The following is a 23464-nucleotide window of genomic DNA, read 5'->3' as shown; positions in this document are numbered from 1 at the left end:
AAACAAACACTTTTAGAGGCACTGGGTGGCGGAGTGCTGGCAAGGCTGACACAAGTATGTGTCACTGCCAAAGGTCGAAGTGCATAAACAAGTAAGATGAGAGCAATGGGGGTGGTGTAGGCAAATTTGATGGCGGGGCATCAAGAAGTATGGGAACTGTTAGTGTAAAATTAAAAAAGATTGGGCACGTGGAAGAGTCTGTGGCATAACGGCCAGAGCTGATGACTTTGGAACTGTGGAACCAAGTTCGAGGCTTGGCGTTGGCTCAACTGTCTGTGATTCTGGGCAAATCACTTAATGTCCCTGTCCCTTCAAAAAAATGAATCTGACCTTCTGGAATGTAACTGGTGCATCTGATGTAAAGTGCTCCAGTACCTCCAAGGCGAGTCCGCGCGATATGAAACTGCAAAAAAAGAAAACTTTGCTCCCAGTAGATCCCGCTCACTTCGACCAGTGCTTAATGGTATTATTGACTTCAGAACCCATCAATAGTGCTAGATATTGTCCATTTACCTTCTCATGAACCCTTGCAGATTACTTGGGAACATAAGTCAGATAAGGGCAAAATAAATGTTATTTACCAGCCTGCACCCAGGACCAATAAGTGTTATTGACCAGCCTGCATCCCGGGCCAATAACAAGTGTCATTGACCAGCGCTGCATCCAGGGCCAATAACAAGTGTTATTGACCAGCCTGCATCCCAGGCCAATAACAAGTGTTATTGACCAGCTCTGCATCCAGGGCCAATCACAACTGGTATTGACCAGCCTGCAAGTGCTATTGGCCAATCCAATGGGCACCAAGGCTACGTCATCATTGGATGTGTGTACTGCAGATTCACCTCGAGGTTAGCTTGTGTCCTCGTATCGAACCCTTGGCTCTCCAGCTCTCACAACGAACTCCCTGGTTGAAAGTGCCTCGTTGATGTACGCCTTATTTAAACACAGGGCCCTTCTTCAATCGCTCAGCTTTGGAAAATGACTCATCTGGCTCCGAAAAGTTTACTACAAGGGACAAGCGAGAAATTGTGCAGACAGTTCCGAGTTTATGCCGCCGCGGCCAGATGATGTAGGGCGTGTTTCGCCAGCATTTGCACTTCTTGTAAATGATAGTCGGAGGCCACGGCGTTGGCAGGCGGGGGGATAAACTGAGCCGGTTTGTCTAAAGTTGCTTATTTTGTAGCTTGTCGGTTCTTGGCATTCTGCAAACATGGCATCATCCCGCGGCACGAGGCGAAATGCAATAATGTTGGGCTGCGAGAGATTTCCCCATTCCCTGCGGAGGGAGGAAGACGTCCAGTAACTTGAGACCTCTCAGCTGAAAGCTGGCGTCCCTCCCCGAGCTCCGGGACAAGTTTTGGAAGCAGAAGTCGTCGGACGGGCCACTCTTGGAGCCGAGAGTCCGCGCCTTGGCCGCGGCATGAGCTTGGGGCGCGCTCGGAGCGCTGTGCGGGAGGGATTGTCGACTTTCTTCGCCTGACAGGACTCAGGGCCGCTTCCCCTCCCCGTCACTGCCCCCCGAGGTCATGATGGGAGATGGGGGCGCATTGTGGAACTTGATGTGGAAATACTGCATTTCTGTTCGGACCATAAGGTACTGTTCGTGCTTTTGTTCTGGAGTTTTGTAAAGTGCAGCGCTGCGAACTGAACCACCTCTAGGCGCGCGTCTTCCCATCCATATTGGAGGCTGAGCTGGAAACACTGACCAGTGTGACACCGACTGTGGCATCTGGATGCTTTTCCAACTTGGAATGCTTGCATTATTTCCTCATATTTTGGCTTTAAGGCGTACATTGCACTGTGACACAGAACTCGCGTTTTACATCTGTCAGGAACAGGTTTTCTTTGCTGTCCAGCTGGTTTTGGTGGCTTTGTCCAGCAGAATCGGCCTTTGCTCATTTAAAGTTGGAGGAGCTAATTATTCATTTTGAACGTTTGCTGTGGTGAGATGGTGTGTACCGAATATGTTGCCTACTTTTGAAATTAACTCTTGACTAAATGCACCAATTTGTGTGATTTTCTGTAACCACTCTGTATCCCTGTACTGTAGTCTCTTATCAGCCACAATGTGAAACATTTAAGACTAAATGGGATTATAACGTGCAGAGTACCAAATCTCAGCGCGCCCTTTGCACAGTGTGAACTTGAATCATGGATATGAGTGTTTCTTATGCAGAGTAGTACAAGTTACAACACGGAACTAGCATAGGGAGGACTCTAGGAGTTGTCATCAGTCATTTGCAGGTTTACAGACTGAGGGCATCTGGGGTCTGCTGGACAGAGTAGCAACTGTGGAATCATAGGACATTAGCTCTAATTTTGGTTTGTCCACTTCATCAATATGGGTGGTCCTGGGCAAATTAATTTTTGTCACTATGCTTTAGTTCCACTCTTTGGAACATTTACGAGCACTTTGCAATAGGTTGGATGATGGGAAACACATCAATGTAAGAAGTTACGGTATATGTTATCTTTTATGATAGCTTTCATCATCTGTTGGTGCACAGAAACCAAAGAAACACAGGATACAATCATATTTGCATTAAATGTTCACGTTTATTCCATCCCGCTACACCACAAAGTAACCACCTGAGTGATGGGCCACTCCTGTAGAGTTCACACCCACTTTCTCCCCTCGCCCTTCCACAGGTCTGCTATTTCCCTGGCTGTCGACCTGTCCTGTAAGCTATACCCCTGTGTTTTGGCCTTTTGAAAATACTTAAATCAAGCACACATAATGCTGAAGCTAGGAATGAGATTTCCACAAGAGTCATTCATATGGCCTGCCTGTTTTGTTACCTATGTTATTTACTCTCTTAAGCTAAATGAGCAGTTATAAATTATGTCCTTTACGAGGCACATTTGTCCTGATTATTCACATTAGTGGGCTCCATGCCTCTTTCATTACGTACCATGAACGCTGGTGCAGAATACACTTCTGCACTCCACTGCCGTCCCCGTCACTGACAGCAGATCCAGGGCTGACAATTCACGAAAGAGACACTCTTAATTATTGTAAGTGGTGTTTCTGTGCATTTGTGTTTGTCTCTGTAGATCATTGCAAATCTGATCGGTTTTAACGATATTATCCTAGAAATCTGCGTGTCAGATGTCAGTACCCCAGCCTAGAATTCCTAATATTGTACTGTAATACGTTGCATTACAGCATAATACAACATATACACTACTGTAAAAAAAAAAGCCCTGAAGCCTGAGACCAGGGCAGTATGCTCGAGTCCACAAAAACAAGCACTATGATGTAACATGCTCACCTGTGCATGCAAAGAAAAACCTCTTTCAGTGTTCCGCATACTGTAGTATATTATGTTTTGTTGCTACAGAAACTCAAGCTCACACCCAATGTTTACAATTCCAAAACAAGATCACAAGAACAGTTATGGTATTGATTGGCGAACTCCGTATATCTTCCTACTAAAGGTGCTTCACTTCTAGGGCTCCCTGTCCCCGAAAATGCCCTAAAAATTTCATATAAAACAAATATAAAGGAGAAGCACTCTTGGCGGTAGTCAAAAAAACAGTATAAACAAGAATAGAGTATTAATATATCTGAATAAGTTCCAATACAGAGTTATAAATCATCTCTTTGAGTTTCTTATAGATGTTGAGAAACAGGAATGGTTGAAACGTTCATTATTTATTTCTTGCTTGAAAATAACAGGGATATGAACACAGGCGACATATTTCGTCCCATAACAACAGGACTTCCTCAGGGCTGTTAAACATATACATGACAAAACTTAAGCCACATGCAAAACATTGATCCGTGCAAATTATAAACATCAAGTGCACAGTAAAGCAACATACAAAGTAACCAATTAAAAAATATATAACAATATTAACACAAAAGATATTTTAAAAGAAGTTTAATCAGTTGTTTTGGAAAACCCAAACTTAAAACAGCAAGCCAATATACAAAGCCCCAAATTGAGAGCCTTTAAATAGTGTTTAAATATTTTTATATCGTTTTCAGTCTCATGTTCCAATTCTTTAAACATACCATTATTTCTCAAAACATTCCTATTAATACATGTCCACAATTAAAGTTTTGCCAGAAACATATACCAAATGTTCTAACTCTGGTCCACCTTGTATTCCAGAAAATAAATTTTAGCAGAACAAGAAACCTAATTATTGGACACAATTGGATTTTGTTGTGATACAACATTTGGTACAGGCTCTCAATTTGTGGTGTTGTACGTTGGCTTGCTGTTTTAAATTTGGGTTTTCCAAAACGACTGATTAAGTTTTGTGTTAATATTGTTCCATGTTTTTTCATGTATGTTTTTTACAACCTGAAGGAGTCCCGTTGTTATGGACCGAAACACGTTGACTGTGTCCATATCCTTGTTATTTTCAAGCAAGAAATAAAGACTGACCATTTCAACCATACCTGTTTCTCGACATTTATATGAAACTACATAAGATGACGTGTAACTCTGAATTAGAACTTATTGAGAGATATTAACACTCTCTTCTTGTTTATATTGTCTTTTTAACTTCCACCAAAAGTGATTTTCACTTATTTTTGCTTCACACCCAATGTTGACTGCACAAATGCACAAAACTACATACTATAGCATACAGTGTTCACTGATATAAGCTTTACACTTTTCTAAGTATGTGTGTGTGTAACTACAGCACACCATTACATAATGTAATGTGTACTCTCGGTTAAAAAATACAAGCCATTAGCCAGTGCCTCTACAAATAACGTGATGGGTACATTAGTATAAACAATGCATACTGTTTTTCTGTGGTGCACGTACTAGTGCACATTGGTGTATACTGTAATGTACTCAGTAATCTCTAATCAATGAGGTGATTATGGATGATACTTTTGGATTATTATCCCTCGCCGCTGTCATTTGAAACACTTGGACAGTGATATTATAGAAGTTACCCCCATATGTCGGTGCAGCCAATGAGGGCTAGTCCTAAAAGTTCATGAGGACTTGCGCTGTCTGTGCGAAAGTTAACCACGATGTCCACTGTCCATTAGGAGCATGTTATCAGCTGTCCCTTGAGAAAAGCATCTTGTGATTGAAGCATTGATCCATTTTCATTTAGTATACACTTGTTAAAATCTTTTAACATCATTGTCAAGCGGTCTTTGTGCACATAAGGCTGAAAAGGGTAAACAGCAAACCAACCCGGGCACTCTCTGGTCACCTGGCCGGCTCCCTACACATGAAGGGAATTGAAGTGGCTTAGACACCCTTGTCAAAGACGAGCCTGTTGGCCAACTCAATAGGGTCATTGATGGGGGACACGATGCTGCTAACAGTCAAGACCACCCCACCAGTGGCTGCAGGACTCGCCTATAGCATCCTGGGAGGCTTCTCACTCTAACGCCAGTGGCTGCGGGATTCCAGAGATGGGTGTGTAGAAATCTGGGGAGCAGAGCATGAGAACTTGTGCGCTTGATATCACTGATCGCGCCATTAATCCGGTTCACCCTACAACTGAGGACACACTGTGGGTAAATCTGGTCTTAGGAAGAGGCACCAAAGAATGTCTGTCTTTAGACAGGAGGGGTGGAGTTGTGGGTGGGAGGGACATAATCATCATTTGTGAAACTTGTCCCTCTCGCTCTGAGCTCCCTGATTTCTCATTCATATTCAGGCTGCGTTCTCTCACTTCCTGTTGCCCTCTGTTCTCAAATCTTTTTTCCCTTCCTCTTAAAGGCCTTACCCGATCCTCCTTTCCTCTGTCCTGCCCACTCTCCCCTTCTCAATCGCAGGTGCATCTTTCCTTTCATCACTCCCCTTTCCACCAGCATTGCCACACTCCCCTGATCCTAAAAATGCTTTGTGGCAGGTCATCGACCACAGGCACAGAGTAGGTGCGAAGCATGATTGACATTCTCTCTTTGTATTGCATCATTTATGTCCCTTTCCTTCATCCTTTGCTGCCCTTTACTCCCCTCCAAACACCAACTCTCATCTCTTGTTCATTTTAGCCCAACCCCTATACTCGCCCTCGCCCGGCATCTACGGTTCAAGCCCATGGATGAATCATACATTTCCCTTCACTTTCTTGTATGCTAAACCACTCCCTCCTGCCTACTGAGGCAATCTATTAGCACAGTTGTGTGGTTAACACCACTTGTACCACCCTCCCAAACACATCTACCGCACTGCTGTTCTCTTGTGCACCTCCCACCTGCACGGTCCTTATGCATGCAACCATAGCCAGGATGACCCTTAAAACCAACTCAGCAATGAACAATAATTCACACACAAATCACGCATATAATGAATAGACCACTAACATTTTAGTCTCATTCAACACCTAGACTCAGTTACCAAGGCCCCAGCTTGCTTGTTTCTATTCAGCGTAGTTCAAGGTGGATTGCTTAAACACACACACACACATTCAAAGCTAATACACAGTGAATAAAAAGTACTGCAGTGACAAATGTGCTCTAGTCAGTTACTGGTAACAAAACATAATATTAATAGAAGATGTACATATGCTTCTGTTCAGCCCTGCATTCTCTTTATTACTAAAAAGCATAAGGCCAGATGTACTAACTTTTCACCCATACAATGCCGCAAGATTGCACCGCCTCGCTGTGAATGAAAACAGATTTTGCAAACTGATCTTTGTATTTATGGATTGGGTGACAGAGATTAGGAGTGGGTCGCAATTTGACCTAAATTATTAATATGCATGAGACAGGTTACAAATTGTGATTCACTCAGGTTGAAAGACATCTCAGACCACATGTCTGTGGTTCCCATTCAATAAAGTAAAGTTCTGTTTTTTAAATGCAGCCCATTTTCCTTAAAGGAAACAGGACTGTGGTTAGAAAAAAGTGTACTTTTTTAATGTTTGCTTAAGAGTTGGCAGGGATCCCCTGGACCATTGCGTACTCCCAAACAAACTCATTCCAACATTCACAAAAGGGAGGGGCTTTATGAATGGGTTATCATTATCACATCCTTTGAGGAGTCTGTAGTTTTTCAATGATTTGCAACTGGAAATGTGGTTTCAAACTATTGATACATTGCATACTGTATCGCAATTTGGAAGAGACGCACTGAACAAGACCCTTCCAGATTGGAATTCGGTATCTATTTGTCCACCCATTATAGGATTTGGTAAACCTTCAATGAGTCACAAATTGGGTTCACTATACACCAAAAAGCCATTTTTCTATCTCAAACCCTGTGATTTTGTGAATCGTAGGGTCTGCGACCCGCAAAGCGCTTATTACATCTGGTCCATAATTCAGAGTGAGTTGTTCACTGATTAGGATGCTGGAATGGTGAAATGCCCCTCTGAAATTTACCAAACTTGTCTCAACCTCATTCACTGTGGTTCCTCCTATGATTTGATTTCTCCTATGATTTGATTCCATTGATGATAATAGTGTATGTGTAGTCCACTTGTTTTATGCAATTTTTAAACTGTGGCATATTATGAATAATTGTGAATTTTTCATATTTGCCACATAATCCACCATCTGCTGCTTAATGTTCAGATTTCACCCAAAAATTGTTTCTAGATGAAACAGATAAAAAGTTGCTAAAAAATGGACTAACACGTGGTTCCACGCAACAGTAGACCCTTAGCAAAGGTTAAATAATGTCCTTTTAGTAATCAGTATTAATAGGTGTTGAAATGACAATATAAGGAATACTACTACTGCTGTGCTGCATTATGCGATATCATTTACCTTTTCTTGCTGCATAATTCTGTGAACCCTGCCCCATATTTTTACCCTCCATTGACGCATTATTCCAGTAGCCCAACTTACAAGGCAAGTGTGGTGATGGGATATCTGCTATTAACTGGTGTAGTTACAGCCTGCTCCCCGCATTTAAAGAGGGGGCTAGTGAAAACAGCTGCCGCCGTTGCATGTGTAATGGAAACCCCATTTTAACTGGCTCGTCAAACACCTCCTGGTGTTTTTCTTTCTTTCGCCGCACACATTTGTCTACTATAAACTTCTATGTTTAACTGTAAAGGATTATTTGCTGGCAAGAGGAATCATAGTTGGTGCTTTGTAAAAATAAATGTGAGGCATGAGCACATTTTCCATGTGAAGTTGCTCGGCTGTTTAGTTTAATACAACACCTAGGGCTGGCTTAACCTAAATCTCAAAGGTTTTTTAGCAAATTCCATCCAGGACCCCTCTGAAGCAGGTTAATACTGTTTCTTAAATTTCCCAGCAGTCTCAGCAGCGTTGACAGGGTATAACCAGATCTAGGTGGGAGAGTAAATTGCTCTGAAAAGCAGTGGCGGATGGCTTGACCGAGAGTGGTAAGGCAGGAGGAGGAGACACAAAAAAGAAATAAAGAAAGGTATTGACTACCTTTCACACTTGCTGTGCTACGTTGTCCTCCCTCGGGTGTCTTCTCTCCTCTTGGATGTTCCGGTTGCAGGAAACTGCACTGCCCAATCCGGGCGCTGCTCTCACAACATGAGAGCAGTGCCAGGATTGGATAGAGCAAGCACTGTCAGCGCTCCCAAGAGCACTGAAAGTCCTGCGCTTTCTCTAACCCAGATGTATAAGACAGCTAGGTTAGAGAACTTTAAAATGCGCATGTCTGACTGGCTGGCTGGCCTAAGATGGCCAGCCAAAGAGAAATGTACATTTTAAAGCGAACAGCTCCCTGCTGCTGCCACTCTGCAGCACTGGCCGTCTGGCCCCGCTCCGCCCTACACTTAGTTCGGGTAGGGTTGCTGAAAAATAAAATGTTAATGAATAAACTTTATGACCAGGTGCTGTCCATTTGCTACCAGAGAGTGACTAAGCCCTCCTTCTCTGAGGAGTGATTACGCCACAGTTTTTTGGCAGGAAGATAACTGCCCCCATCTCAGTTTCAGAGGACTAGCTCTTATCAGGAGTAATTATAAATTGGGGACATTGCTAAAGTGCTTCCTGCTGCTGTGAACGGTTGTGAAAAGCTGATGTTGGCAGGATGCCCCCTACTCGGGTGAGTGATTGCAGGAAGCAGATGTTAGCACAGTGAGGCCTGCTCCAGGCAGTGACAGCAAATTTGGGGGCTTTAGAATGATGCTTCCTGCTCTGAAGAGTGGTGAAAATTAGGGACATCGGAAAGGTGTCACTTCTTTGGGGGCGTGATTAGGGTAATCACCTCATTCCAGATCATTACGGACATTGTCTCCAGTTCTTTGACCTTTTCAGGTGTAAATGACTGACTTCAGGTGTGTTAGGTGAATTCGTTCAATGTAATTTTCCTGACATCTTCCCACCGATCTTTAAGAAGCAAGCCAACTTCAAACTCGGTTCCAGAGAAATGTATCTAAGCAGGGAGCGCGAAAAAGAAACACACCCGGCAGAGAGGGATGATCCAGAGAGGCTGCGTTGCATAATTGATTGGATACTCTTTCTCAGCTACACAATGTCACGACTAAATATAGACGTGAGGCATGTGTGGTTAGACTAAAATATAAAGCCGCTCATTTAAGCTGAGTTAATTGCACCCTCCGAGCGCTGTGCTGCAAGCTCGGCTGCATAATGGAGGCAAACATTTAATTAGCAATCATTTCATTTAGAACTTTGTTTTGCTCTTTTTTTTCTTCCCCTGAAGTCGTTCTCGAAACAAGCATGTTGCGCAGCCCTTGCCAGCCTCACGAACAGTTAAATATTTTTTGTCCCCGCGCCACGGGCTGTGGGCCTGACTCACAGGGCTGGTGTTAGCGGTCAGGCCGGCAGACAGGCGGCAGCCATCTTAGTCAGCACGCGCGGAGCCCGCAGAGACCAAAGGCTGATGAGCTGTGTGACAGCCGCACATGGCTTCAAGCCTCGTATCTCGAAGATCCATTTCCCGGGGATGGAGCGATGGAGTCATGTTGTCTGATTTTTCCTAGCGGCATCTGGAAATAGTTTTAAAAAAGGTCACGTTGCTTCAATACCTCATTTGTCCCATTTCTGTTTTTCCAGCTAACTTTCGGTCCTGACTCATTACCTCACTTTTGTAGTTAAAATTTACTACTGAGTTTTTACCAAGTGCTCAAATGTCTGCAAATGTACACCAGCAGACTGCAGGGCACAGTTGCCACACACTTCTGGATATTACCAAACACGAGAATGTTGCATCCTTGTCCGAGACCTGAGGATTCCTGGTCCGATTTTTGCCCAAATTGGTCCCTATTTCAGCCGCGGTCGGTAGGGGAGTACCTGCCGGGGACTGCATCCCCAAATGCAATGCAGTGCGCGCAACGAAATTCGTTTGATTTATTTAAATGTTTACTTACCTGCTAACATCCATTATCCATACATTACTAACCCCCACCCTGCCCCTCCACCTCCCCACGTCACCGCCCCGGCAGGTACTCCCCTACCGACCGCGACTGCCCTATTTACAAATTTCATAAAGTATGGACAGATATTTACATCTCTGTCTGAAAATACTTCTAGATATTTTTACCAATTCACCAACATTCCCAGTAGTGCATATGGAAGGTAGCGCCAGGTGCAGGTTTCCAGGAGTCCTGCTCGAATGTCGTGACATATCCTGTGGGTTCCTGTTCCCATTGTGCGGATTTCTGCATAGCATAGAATTCCACACATGACTAGTAGAGTCATCTCTGAAAACACATTTTTTTTCTCCACAGGGAATACACTTTTCCCTTCGGAGGAAGCCCTTCTCTACACTCTATACAAATCTCTGGGTGATCTGTTCCCCCTTCCCATCCTGGAAGGAAACTTGGCTGGTGTAAACCTTCCATTATTTTCCTGGGTGCAAAGTGGTTCAGAACGAAGTTTAAGAATGCACAAACATGCACTATTGTAGACATTTCTAATCTTCCAAGCCAAACCACACCGTAGAAAGCCCATTTTCCACCCCTTCTGTGGGATTTCCTACTACGGATTTCTCCGCACTAGTAGCAGAGAAGTCTGCCGAAGTAAATGAATTCCTGCCCTCCAAGAGTCCCTTTGTGAATTTCTGGCAGGCATGAATTAAGTATTTTTGTCGGTAAACTTACACATACAGTGAAAATACCAGAATTAATGTGTCTAGGAATAAAATTTACGTCTGCTGTGACATTGTCCATATTCCCATCCCTACATAGTGGTCACCTCCTTCACTGTAAGTTATTTTATTATTTCATCCATACCATGCTCCTCTTCAAGGGATAAGGGGTGCCATTTAGGGGGTCACAATAGTAACGCCTTGTTCCCCACACCAGATCACATGCCTTCCAGAGCAAACACAGAGGGGCCATTTACGATGTCAGTCGGAAAGCCTCAGACCATTAGTCCAAAGCTTTCTGACCGTGCTCAGAGGCTTTACGACCAAGACGTTCAGTTTGCGGTCCAACCTCCGAATTACGAAGTCGGCGGCCGAAGCGTGAACCCGTCGGTAATTCTGACACTGCTCCGACCAGTTCACAGAGTCCTCTGGCCAGTCGGAACCATACCGTAATTCCCTACGGATGACATTTCTGCTGTCAGGATTATGATGTCAGTTTCCCACAGATTTTCGCTGCTGGCCTTTCCGGCACTGAGAGGCTGTTGGAAATTGACTTTGGAGCCCCTAGCAGGGCCCCCTTGTCTCCACGGTTTCCGGTTGGCGTTTGAGGGGGTACCTAGGGTACCCTCCTGTAAATCCATGCAGAACGTGCACCATGGGATGCCTGCCACAGGATGCAGGATTTTTTCACACACCCCTATTTCTTTATGGGAGCCGGTATTAGAGCCAGTTTACGGCCGTAAAATAGGCTCTCATTGAGAAATGTGAGTATCTGACTGAACAGTGTTCGGTCACATCATAATCAGGTGGTCGGTGGGTCCTGAGACAGAGATGGTGTCGGTCGAAGGGTACTCTGACCAACATCGTAATAAGCCCCAGAGTATCTTTCAAGTCAGTAGTTTATATGGGAGTTGAGAAATTTGCACCAACATAGGGGTTACTAGTTAACGGCTGATGACACACTGTCTGCTGTAGTAAAAGATGAGAAATGCATCATGCAGGAGTCATCTAATATCACAACTACAAAACCTATGCAACATGATGTTACCGCCAGCAACCTGGCATGGCCCACAGTATTTTGGACTCAGTGCCACCACTGCAGTCAGACCAATGCTACTGTTCACTCGAAGTGGGGAGGAGGTGTACAGGTCAATGAAAATCAAGGCTGACAGGAAAGACTATGAGAAGTGGGCCTGGAGAACGCCAGTGCCCTGAGTGCAACAGAGAGAGGGATGCTTTCATGTTCAGTTCCTCCACACCTTCCTTTCCAGCACGTCAACACGACAGTCTTTCCACCAGTGCTTTTAGTGCTTCAGCTTTAAAAGCATCAAAATGACCTCAAGTCTCTATCCACACTGAAGTGCACTTATATTAATGGCAGAACATTGGCATATTGAGCCAAAGTCGCATTTTATTGACAGCAAATTGTCATTGGTTACAGTCCATGTTTCTTATAACCGTCTGGACAAGGCACTGTTTTTAATGTCTTTAAATATAAAAAAATATATATTTTAGATGGCATTCAGGGGTTATATCCATGCCTGCGTGGAATGACAGAGAAGTCAAACTAAAAAAAAATTATACAGGCAACGGGGGCAAACCATTTTAATCATCGGTAGCTCCCTCTTTTTGCCAACATTGACAGGAATTTTTTTTTTACTCATGAGAGCTGAGAAAGGAGAAACATTAGGTGAATGTAATATGAGAGCTGGACATATTCTCTCATAGTACCACTCTGTACCGGTACTCCATCGCCTATAAAATATTTTGAAGATGACCTAACATTCACTTTCATTGTGATGACACTGCCAGCCAAAACATTTGAAAAAAATCCGAATTGTTAGTGACAGTTATAGCCTATTTTACTCACATTACCGGGTTCCACAGTTAACCCGTTTGCACGCTTTCCACCTTCCACTGCTGCCTAAGCCAGCAGTTGCTAGCAGGAGCGACTCCTAGTGGTGGGGTGAGGAGGGGGAAGGGATGAAAAAGAAGAAAAAACACTTACCTGGCTACGGCCGGCTGCCTCCTCTCCTCCGTCCTCTTCTTATCTTCGTCCTGTCTGGAGTCCGGCAGTAGGAAGCACCTAGGCTCCCAGGCTCCCCTAAACCAATCACAATCCTGCAATGCAGCGTTGTGATTGGTCTAAGCGCCTGGTTCGCCGCTCAGATGGGAAATGCTAATAACATTGGTCATTATCATTTTAGTTTTTCTTGAACTACTGCTCGTAAAGCAGTGGGGCGACGCTTGTTGCTAGCAGATACCACCCTTTGGGAAGCAATGAGGCTTCCGAAGGTCTCAGCAGCACCGTTGCTGCTGCTTGCAGCCTTTTAACCTGCTGCAATAACCCGTAACCCAGAGCATTTTCTGCCACCCCCTTGCTTGCCTTGCCTACACACAGCATGCAGGAAACACCGTCCCAATGCACCCCAGTTCGAGACATAGCATGTGTTTGTTGAATCAGTGGTAACTGGGGATGGAGTGAGCCACATCAGAAGTGATCTTAAATGGGCCATTTGTTTAATGATGGCACAATAGGATTGATGTCCTTGATGAAAGAGTCATTCCAGAAAACCTTGTTCTTGGTGATTGTTGATGATGGAAGACTGGTAAAGAGAACACACTTTTCACTTACCACGTGATGACCTCTTTTAATAAGAAAGGCTACTGAAGCAGAAGAAGTTCCTGTCATGGCTCTACAGTTTGTCCAGCACCAGCCTTGCTTGGGTTTTCTCAATAGTTGGCCCACTGTCAAAGGCCAAGTTATGCTTCTAGCTACAACAATAAACACAGAAGTAATCCCCAGCTCAGAGAGAGATTTATATCACATTGATTTGCCTCTCTTTTTAACTTCAAGCCCCTATCCCTCTCCAATTTCATCTTCCCCCATTTCTTTATAGCCTATAATGATTATTTAATGATGTCTGCATTCAATATGCAAGCCTGACACATCGACGACAGAAATTGCCAACCCCTCAGTGTGTGTGTGTTTCTTTCTTAGTGCATTTTTCTTTCTGTCTCTTTCTTGGTATCTGCCGGTGCTTCAGCCAGGCTGTGTTGAGCTGTCGAAAAAAACGGAATATATATATAATATATATATATATATACACACACTCAAATGTATATTTACTCCCACAACTAGGTGTAACCCTCTGCTTTTTTGCTATTTACCATTTTCCATTTTCAAGTGGAAATTCACGCCTTGATCTAGACTTACATGTCTCCACCCACTCAAATGACATAGTGGAGCTTCCTACCACAGAATGTACAAGTGTACAGTGTTTAAAGAGTTCTCCACCACCAAGGTCAAGCTGTTCCTTTGGGAGAGTCAGAGCTTCCTACTTTGGAACTGGAGAACCAGGTTTGAGTCTCGGCACCGGCTCAACATTCTGTGATACTGGGCAAATCACTTAATCTTCCCATGCCAACCACAAAATGAATGTATCCTTGTGTAACGTAACTGGTGCTCATGTAAAGTGCTACAATACCTTCAGGTCGAGTTTGTGCTACATAGAACTGCAAAAAAAGTCTATTATTCTTTAAAGAAATTATGAATTTTTTTAATTTATATTATATAAGTAAATGCATTTAGATTGTTTATTGTTAATCTAGAAATAATAAAATAAAATTGTACAGCACATTAACTCATCAAATAAATGTATATTAAAAAAGAATGTAAATATATTAATTTAATTCATTCATTTATTGTAAACAATATTTAAAGAATATTAATGCTCACTAATATTTTTATTTTTAATTAGCAAACGTTATAAAAATGAATAATTAGCTTTATTTAACGTTAGCTCTTATGGGGTGTTCATTTAATTCTCTTCCACCATTGTTTTCTATGTGTGGGTGTTGCAGTACCAGTGATTGACCAAGCGTGTCGATTGACTTACTCCCAGACTGGACTGGAATACACTAGAGGCAGTTTTGACACATTTAGGACTGTAGTAACTTTACATTTTGTGAATTGCACCTTTCTTTCTTTCGTAGGTGTGTTTCGTGCTAGCATGTCCCTCCCGAACCATTCCTTAAATGTACCTTCCCATTTTGTACTAATTATTCCCCAATGTCCATTACTCCCACAGTATCTATTGATAAAAGAAGATAAAGGGTTAATTTAGTTCACCTTTTCTTGAATACCCAGAAACTGCATGATTTTTGTGTTCAATGCACCGGATGCTAAAAAAATTAGCATGTTATAATAGTGGACCATTATACCACAAAGAAGGAGCCCTGAAACATTAATTCCCAGACACGCATAACACATTCTGCACTTACTAATATCTCTAGCAAAAAAGATTTCCCATCCACTAATGTGATACTCCTTGTTAACACAATCAGCCTGGTTTTTAATCATGAGCAAACGTTGTAAATACTGCATCTAAAGGGAGTCATGTTTAACTGCTGGCACTATATTAAAGCCTTTCCTGTGTCTGACAAATATCCCTCCAGGCTCACTGGGTTGAAAAGTGCTCACTCCTTTGTTCTGTATATGAACAGGTGCTTTATAGAATCTTTATATGACTCATTATTTTCTTCCATACAGTAATCAAATCCTTTCTCAGTCTCTTGTTCTATCAAGGAAAAAAAACTGCTTGGGCTTCTGGTTATAACTCAGGTCTTCTGTTCTTCTGTATATTTACCCCCTTTTTTAGAATCTATTCATATATCTGGGCCACAAGTCTGAACACAATATTCTACATGTGATCAGAGAAGACAGTAAACCTTCTATGCCTCTTTTAAATGGATGACAATGCATGCCCTGCTTTGAAAGTCTCATCATAACAAGATACACATGTATTAACTGTGTTCACTAGGAGTGCACGCTGGCTATTTTCTAGGCATGTACAATACAGCATGATCCTATTTAACATGCACCTGTGATTTGGTCATAGCACAGCCGAGCATGCATCCCAGTGGCGTAACACAGGCCCCGGCAGTCCCCGCGTTGCGGGGGGGAGCCAAGATCCAGGCGGCCCCCTCAGCACAGTACTCTGGCCGGACAACTCTTAATTGAGTCCGGAAGGGGCCCCTCCACGTACCTTGCAGGGGGCCCACTAAAGTTTTGTTACGCCAGTGATGTATCCATATCACACCATGGATGTATGACGTTACAACGCATACATTTACAACGCCTACCTTTACATCGCAAGTTTTACAACGCATACCATTACAACGCATAATGCTTTTGGGCGCTGGATAGTGAATAGTTTAATTTACTATTCCAACTCCAGTCCCCGTGGATAGTAGGGAAGGTGTTGGATAGTACATTCAACCTATTCCCTATCCTAGAGCGCCCCCCAGCGCAATGCGTTGTAATGGTTTGCATTGTAAAAATTGCGTCGTAAAGGCACTGCGTGGTAAAAGTTGCGTTGTAAAGGTTGTTCACCCACACCATGCATGCCACTAGACTTGGCAACATTTTCAGCGGTGTCCAAATCTGTTAGTAATGTTAATGTGCACTGTTCAATATTTACAATGCACCCTAGACCTTTCAAACCCTCTGATATTACTTCCCATTGAGTTGTGTTTTTCAACAAAAAAAATGTACTCCATGTCAGATGTACTAAAAGGCAGGTTGCAAATTGTGTGCACAAACTTCATACTGACTTTTTTGAGTTGTACTATTAGGTCGCATTGGCTAATGTTCAGTTGCAGAACGACTTCCTAGTAAATGTTAAATAGGCAGGTTGCTATTTGTAGCCCCCTGTGATTGGCTATGATCGCGGGGATGGTGACCTACAAGGAACTGCAGGCCACAACGCCTACATTTGCTTTCCTGAATGGGAAACTTTATCTTTTTTTTACAGCATCCTTTAAGGAACCAATGCCAATTTAAAAAAAAAATCAGTTTTTTGACCACATGGTCTTAGGAAGCAGGCCGTGGCTAAGGAGGCTACATGCAGTGGTGCCCTGAGCCGCTACCTGCTTCGTAAGACCATCAAGGCAATTCCAAAAGTGGAAGTTCTTCAACAGGGACAACCTCCCCTTTGCAAATCAGTTACTACCTTCTTTGAGGTGCCAGTAATTGTTCAATGGTTTGCAACCGCAATTGCAGTCGATATCAACTGCTACATCTCAGAGAGATCCACAGTCAGGAGGGAACACCCCTTTCATGCCCCCTCCTGATTCTGATTCAGAATCAGTTGCAAAACCCTTTTGTGATTCAGAAATGTTTTTCTGAGTCACAAAATGGATATAGTACATTGTGAGGGAAAAAATTGTTCACAAGATCCCACAGCATCAAATGCATTTTCAAAATAGGACTTTCTTCTTATTTCCTCAACTGAAATGTTTTCTTACTGTCACATAATACTGAGAAGTTACTTTGATAAGACTTATTTCATATCAATTCCTGCTGGTTCAGCCTAACTATTCCACGCCCCTGCAAATGTTTTAAAATGTGATTCTAATAAAAGATTTCTGGATTTTACTTCCTCCATACATCTTTTTACTGGACCTTTATCTCTTTTAAGGTATATATGCTTCATGTCATGAAAAACTAAATTTGATGTTGGCCCAGGCCCAATTTCCATATCACTGGTACCACCCGGATGCTTCTTTACCCTATGCTAAGCCCGAGCAAACCTCAGCAGGCTCAACACCTCTAGCAGCTCTGTTATCTCAAGGTCTCAAACTAGATCCTTCAGACATCCAGACTTTATCTACAACATGCTGGGTTTGGCAGAAACCTATTGTGGTCCTAGGCTGTAACTCCTTATATTCTCCTGAACTTCCCATTTAGCAAAACCCATGCTACCTCTGACATTAGAAAAACAGGTACAAAGTACATTAACAAAACACAATCTTCATACAATGGGTGATGTATTTCCGGGCAGCCGTGTCCTAACCCATTCGTCCCCAGATTCACAGATGCTACGTACATGGATAAGTTTGCATGGAACACTATGCTCCCGCATTCCCTCTTATCCACTTGCCCCTGATGATTTTCCTCCCCTTACACTATTAATAGCAGGCTCAAAGGGGACCTATATGGTGTCCAAACTCTACAGCGCCTGCATGACCCTTAGACAGGTCCACGACAGCAGGGTACAACAGCAATGGGAGACAGATGTGGGCCCCCCATAACTTACGGAGACTGGTCTGTTGCGCACAGTCTAAGTTATTCTCCCCTAATCATGAACACAAGCTACTTCATTTCTGTTTCTTACATAGATCTTACACAACCCGCGCTGGCTTGGCCCAGCTTGACTCATCAAGTATGTCATAAATGCAGATTTCCAGCGGCAGATTTCCCACACTTGACTTGGACGTGTCCACCTATCACCAATTTCTGGACTGATGTATTCATAAATCTCTCCCCTGTGATATTGATTACTCTGGAACCTTTCTGGGTAATGTACCAGCTATCCTCAAGAACAACTACAGATTAACTGCCAACACTTTGCTACTCGCAAAGAGAAAGATTGTACTTCACTGGGGCAGTGGGATACGCCACACCAGACCTAAAGACATCTTGCAACCCCTCTGCACTTATTTACTTTCTTTAGAACCAGACCCCCAGGGCTCACCTCCTCCACCTCCTGCTGATCCTCTTCATACCCCTCACTCATGATACCACCACCTAAGACCTCCCATCCCTTCTGTTGCCCCCAATGTCACTGAACGAACCTGTTGATAAATCATGTTTTGGAGTCTTGTTTCCTATTATGTATTGCTCAGTCAGATATGTGGGTTTTCCATGAACAAATGCTATGTATGGAATATACTACTTTGGGGCTTATTACGATGGCAGTAGGACTGCCATCATCGGTTTCAATTCCGACCGGCTGATTATGAATTAGCCGGTCAGAATTTAAACCGGACGGTAATTCCGTCTAGCTTCCAAAGTGCTCAGGGAGCCCATCAGCCAGTCGGAGCCGGCCCGTAACCCCAAATGGCGGTCTCTCCGCCTTTGGTATTACGATGCATGGTTTCTGGTAGTGTTTCCATACCAGCCTTTCTGACATGGAAACCCTGTCGGAAAGTTGTGCGCACGGACTCCAGTTGGGGGCCGAGGGGACACCTATGGTGCCCCCTGTTAATCCCTGCACCCCGTGGCATGCACCTTGAGGTGCCTGCACGGGGTGCAGGAATTAACACCACCTCCCATTTGCCTATGGGAGCATGTACTAAGGCCGGTTTACAGCTGTAAGACATGCTCCCTTAGGGAAATGTCGGAATGCGACCAAACAGTGTTTGGTCACATCCAAATCAGGCGGTCGGTCGGTCCCGTTTACGAGACATTGCTTCCGCCGATATCGTAATCGCCTTGATGTATCTCAATGTCCACTTTTTGATACTAGAAAATGATAAGTAAAGTTTTTGAAATCTAAAAAAAAAAAAATTTGATGTAAATGAATATTTGAAAATTACATTTTGGGGTTTGGTGATAAACTCTATCCATTTCCATTTAGAGTCCATGTATGGATTACATTTGTGTTAATACTTTATATTTGACAATTGTTTGAAGCTGTTAATTTCATTCACTCCTTTTTCATGTCTGGAAGATCTCAATTTGCTTAGATAGGCTCCTCTAGGTCTTATCACCTATTTATGGCCTGTGAGTTCGTGAGGAACCTGTCATTAATACAATTTAAAGCGCATATGGATTCACTAGACGATATGGATATTGGTGGTGAGTCTCCTCAACAGAATGTTGGGAACACTCAACAATACCTTAGAAAGTTGTTTATTTTACTGACTGCCTGTTCACTCCTTTAAGGTGAGCCCAAAGTTTTAGTTGTTTACTTCTTCGCTGTCTTCCTGTTTAATCCTGGTTTGAATTTTTTTCTGCACAAAGTGTTTGTGGCTTGCTCTTTGTGATTCGCTTAAAAACAATCTCAAAAGCCTGTAAGCGTATGTAAAAGTATACCGCTGTACTCCTAACTTACATCTTCGAAGGGGTATATTAAGTTCTTTTCCCGTTTGCAAATGGGCTGATTCTCAGAATTGGCCCGTTTGCGAATGGGAAAAGGCCTTTTGGGATGTATCAACCCAAAAGGGCATCGCTAAATAGAGAATCGCAAAATTTGTGATTCCCTATTTTACGATTGCATTTAAGGAATCGCAAATTGCTATACCTTAAATGCAATGCAGGAAGCACCAAAGTTGTGCGATTTTGGCATACGAAATTGCAAATTACCACCAACTTCAATTTGGTGGTAATTTTTGATTTAAATTTTTTTTTCACTTTTTTGCATTTTTCGAAGTGCCATGTGGCCACATGCATGCCCTTAGGGCATGTATGTGCGCCACATGTGCACACATACATATTTCAGGGGTGCAACAGGGTGTCCTTTTGACACCCTTGCACCTTTGAAATTGCATTCGCAATTTGCATGTACCTAATGGGTACTCGCAAATTGTAAATGTCTTCCCATTCATTCCTTTGGGTCTCTTGGCCCATTGAAATGAATTGGAAGCCATTCCTTAATTGCGAGTCACAATTTGTGAGTCGCAATTAAGGAATGCCAAGTAATCGCAAAATATTTGCTAATTTTTAATTACATCTCGTTTTGCGATTCTCTAAAAATCACTATTTGAGAATCGCAAAACCATTCTTTGATACATATGCCCCTTAGAACATGAAAGAATACCCTTGAAGTACTCTTTTATGTACATTAGTTTATTCACCATAAACCATCTAAAATGAGAAAAAATAAGAATGTTAAGGGACTAAACACAATTTGAACAAATAGTAAGGAATTTGCCCTCTTTGCATTGTGACAAATAAGGGGCTGGGTATTTCTAGTATGATTCCCAGAGACTTGTTTGCGTATATGAAAGAGTAGTACTTTAGTAGTACTTCCCCATACGTGCTTTTGTGAGTCAGCCCCTGTATTTCTCATTTTCGTTCTGACTTCCAGGCTTAGGTAATTTTCACACTGAATGTTGAAATGCATTTGCTGTGGTCATTATGACATCTTTCTTATGCTGCTCACATCTGAATTTATTGCAGCTTCCTGTCTTGTGGTGGATGCTAAAATATAGGATCAAGTTTCCAAGAAACAACAGTCCTTAATATATAATAGTTAAACAACAGCTAATGATTAGAAAATGTATTAAAAAAACAATAAATTAAATTTAAAAAACTATTTGCAGGTGCTGTGGACTCACTGGTCAGACCAGTTTTAATAATTATTTTGACTATACTGACTGCTTACAGATCATGTAAATTGTGATACGCTCATTGTGTATTGGTATAACTTTGCCTGAGCACCGAGCACATTATTTGCACCAGACTGTCACTTATGGACTTGGAAATTGTTTTTTAATTTTCGGTATGAAAACATTGTCTTTGAAATACATTTTCTATTCATGAGATGTTGTTTTACTATTATATATTAGGGACCGTTGTTTCTTGAAAACATTACTAATTTACCCAAGTCCCTTGGGATCCTAGGGTTCATTTCTGTTGTTAAACAAGATATAGGATCACATCATCCTATCTTCTTTTCCTTACATTGCCCTTGCCTGCACTTATGTTTTCAATACAAATTGTGTAAACTACCTTTATCCAGGGACACCAAGGCATACTTTCCGGATCTATAGAATCTACAGTACTGAATGAGAGTAAATCTCTGTTGAGATTAGATGTCCCAACATCTTGATTTTCTGATAATTCTAGTCAGACTTTTTCTGTGTGTAGAATTGTATGGCTTTTATAGTTGAAGTGCAACCTATCTCTTAATCCTGCTTTGTAGTTTTAGTCCACTTTCTCTGCATTTATTCCTTTATGTATTATTGGTTGATTTCTTTATGTATGTGTTTTATTGGTGTGTTTTTATTTTCTTAAAGCTTTATTTGTAAGTCCTTATGAAGTAAATAAAAAATACAAGGATGTGTACATTCTTAGTTTCACATTGCCAAATACACACGAGAATACTATAGCCAACGAGTCATATTTTCTATTTAGGTTAATAATGGTCTGTTTTGCTGATAGTACTACTAAAACGATTCATAAACATGCTTAAATGTTATTCCAAATGTGTACAGTTTGAGTCATGTTTAAACGTTGCTCTGAATGGTTCTTTGAAAATGTTTAAAATGGTAGAGCACACGGGGTATTTGGTATCACCCACTTCCCTCAGGTATCTTCAAATACAGAATTTTGAAGACAAGCCTAGAGGTTGGAATCGGCCTCCTAATGCATTTTAGAAAATATCTCAGTACAATCACCAGACCCCCACACCGTAATACTGACCTTCGAATCTAAATCTTTTAACCAATTAACAAGGGTATAGCTACTTTAAACTTGCACAATTGGATTCTGTTCTTTCAAAATGTTGTGCAGGAGGTAAACCCCACTAATAAATTTTATTGAATTGTGTAGACTAAGGAAGCGAACCTTAAGTGACATTAAGGCTCTGAGTATGATGTCGGTTAGACTGCATCCGAAAGCTTGTCGGTTGCAATCCGACCCGCATTTAGTGCTGCAGTCTGACCTCCGCATTAAGATGCACGACGGTCGGAAGCAGCATGGTAAGGACTGACCGAGGATTCCGACGGGCTGAAATAGCCCGTCCAACTGTCTGTCAGAAAGTAATTTCCTACATTGCGGCCCTGCCTGCTAAGGCACTTCCGAAGGGAATACGATTTCCCTTTCAGGCAGCCTTTCAATGGCGATCCGACCGCCATTGAAGGCTGTTGGAAACAGACTTTGGGGGCCTGCAGCAGGTCCCCCGTCCCTCTGCAACCTCTGCTATGAGGCCTGGGGGGCACCTGTTTTGCCCCCCAAACTTCCTAGCCCCACATGCCAGACAGCACATGGTGCCTGGCACACGGTACATGGATGATTGCAGTCAACCATTTTTCCAATCCGGGTTGTGCTGCGGACCTTTTCCATCCACTGCATAAGTCGCAATGGAAAAATGTTAGTTTCTGACCACTTCATTGGCGGTGGCATCCAAATTCGTCAGATGGATCCTCTGACTACTAGTCAGTCGGTTTCCATTCCGACACGATTCTGGTCGGACACTCGTCCGACTGGCATCATAATCAGGGCCTAAGTGACAGCATTTGTTTTTTGAAAAAAATTAATTGGAAGAAAACGAATCTCACAAATTCCTCACGATAACTAGCTCTAAATAAGTTTTAACTATTGATAAAGAGTGTAATTGTTTTACAGTGGCAAACGCAATATATGCTTTATGGCAAATCCCTAACTTTCGGCATAACAATTGTCCCTGAAAAACTATGCTTTTTATCAGTGGAGTAGGCACACAGTATACAAGGAATGACAGTGTTCTTTTCATTCAAAAAATATTTTGGAAGGCAACACCCCAAATTCCTTTCTCGTTAGATTTAAAGGTAAAGCAAAATGTACTTTTATCAGCTTTGAAGGCCATTAGTGAATGTTCTACCAGAGCAATATCACTAAAATTCAAACTGTTACATTTAGCCAGTGGTCTTGTATTTATGTGCATGGTAGATGTTTCCTTTGTTACCACTACAAAAGATAGTACTGCCAGACGTTGCACCAACTA

At 42.5% G+C, this 23464-nt stretch overlaps 1 protein-coding gene across 3 annotated transcripts in view; it reads left to right on the top strand.

Annotated features, from left to right (window-relative positions):
* Positions 1–23464, top strand: part of IQSEC1 (IQ motif and Sec7 domain ArfGEF 1) — a 492992-nt gene that overhangs the window by 122891 nt on the left and 346637 nt on the right. Inside the window, exon 1 of one of the 3 annotated variants that reach the window (XM_078661442.1) lies at positions 1406–1594. The exons of the other annotated variants lie outside the window; for them this stretch is intronic. Within the exon in view, the coding sequence (XP_078517568.1) occupies positions 1527–1594 (68 nt within the window). The 5' untranslated portion in view covers positions 1406–1526. Of the gene's footprint in view, positions 1–1405; positions 1595–23464 lie in introns of those variants that run through there. 3 annotated transcript variants of the gene reach the window in all.

This window comes from Lissotriton helveticus, chromosome 9 (assembly GCF_964261635.1).
Source record: "Lissotriton helveticus chromosome 9, aLisHel1.1, whole genome shotgun sequence".
Taxonomy (NCBI): Eukaryota; Metazoa; Chordata; class Amphibia; order Caudata; family Salamandridae; genus Lissotriton; species Lissotriton helveticus.
Note: the sequence above shows the minus strand (reverse complement) of the source record. Positions and strands in the feature narration are given on the sequence as shown.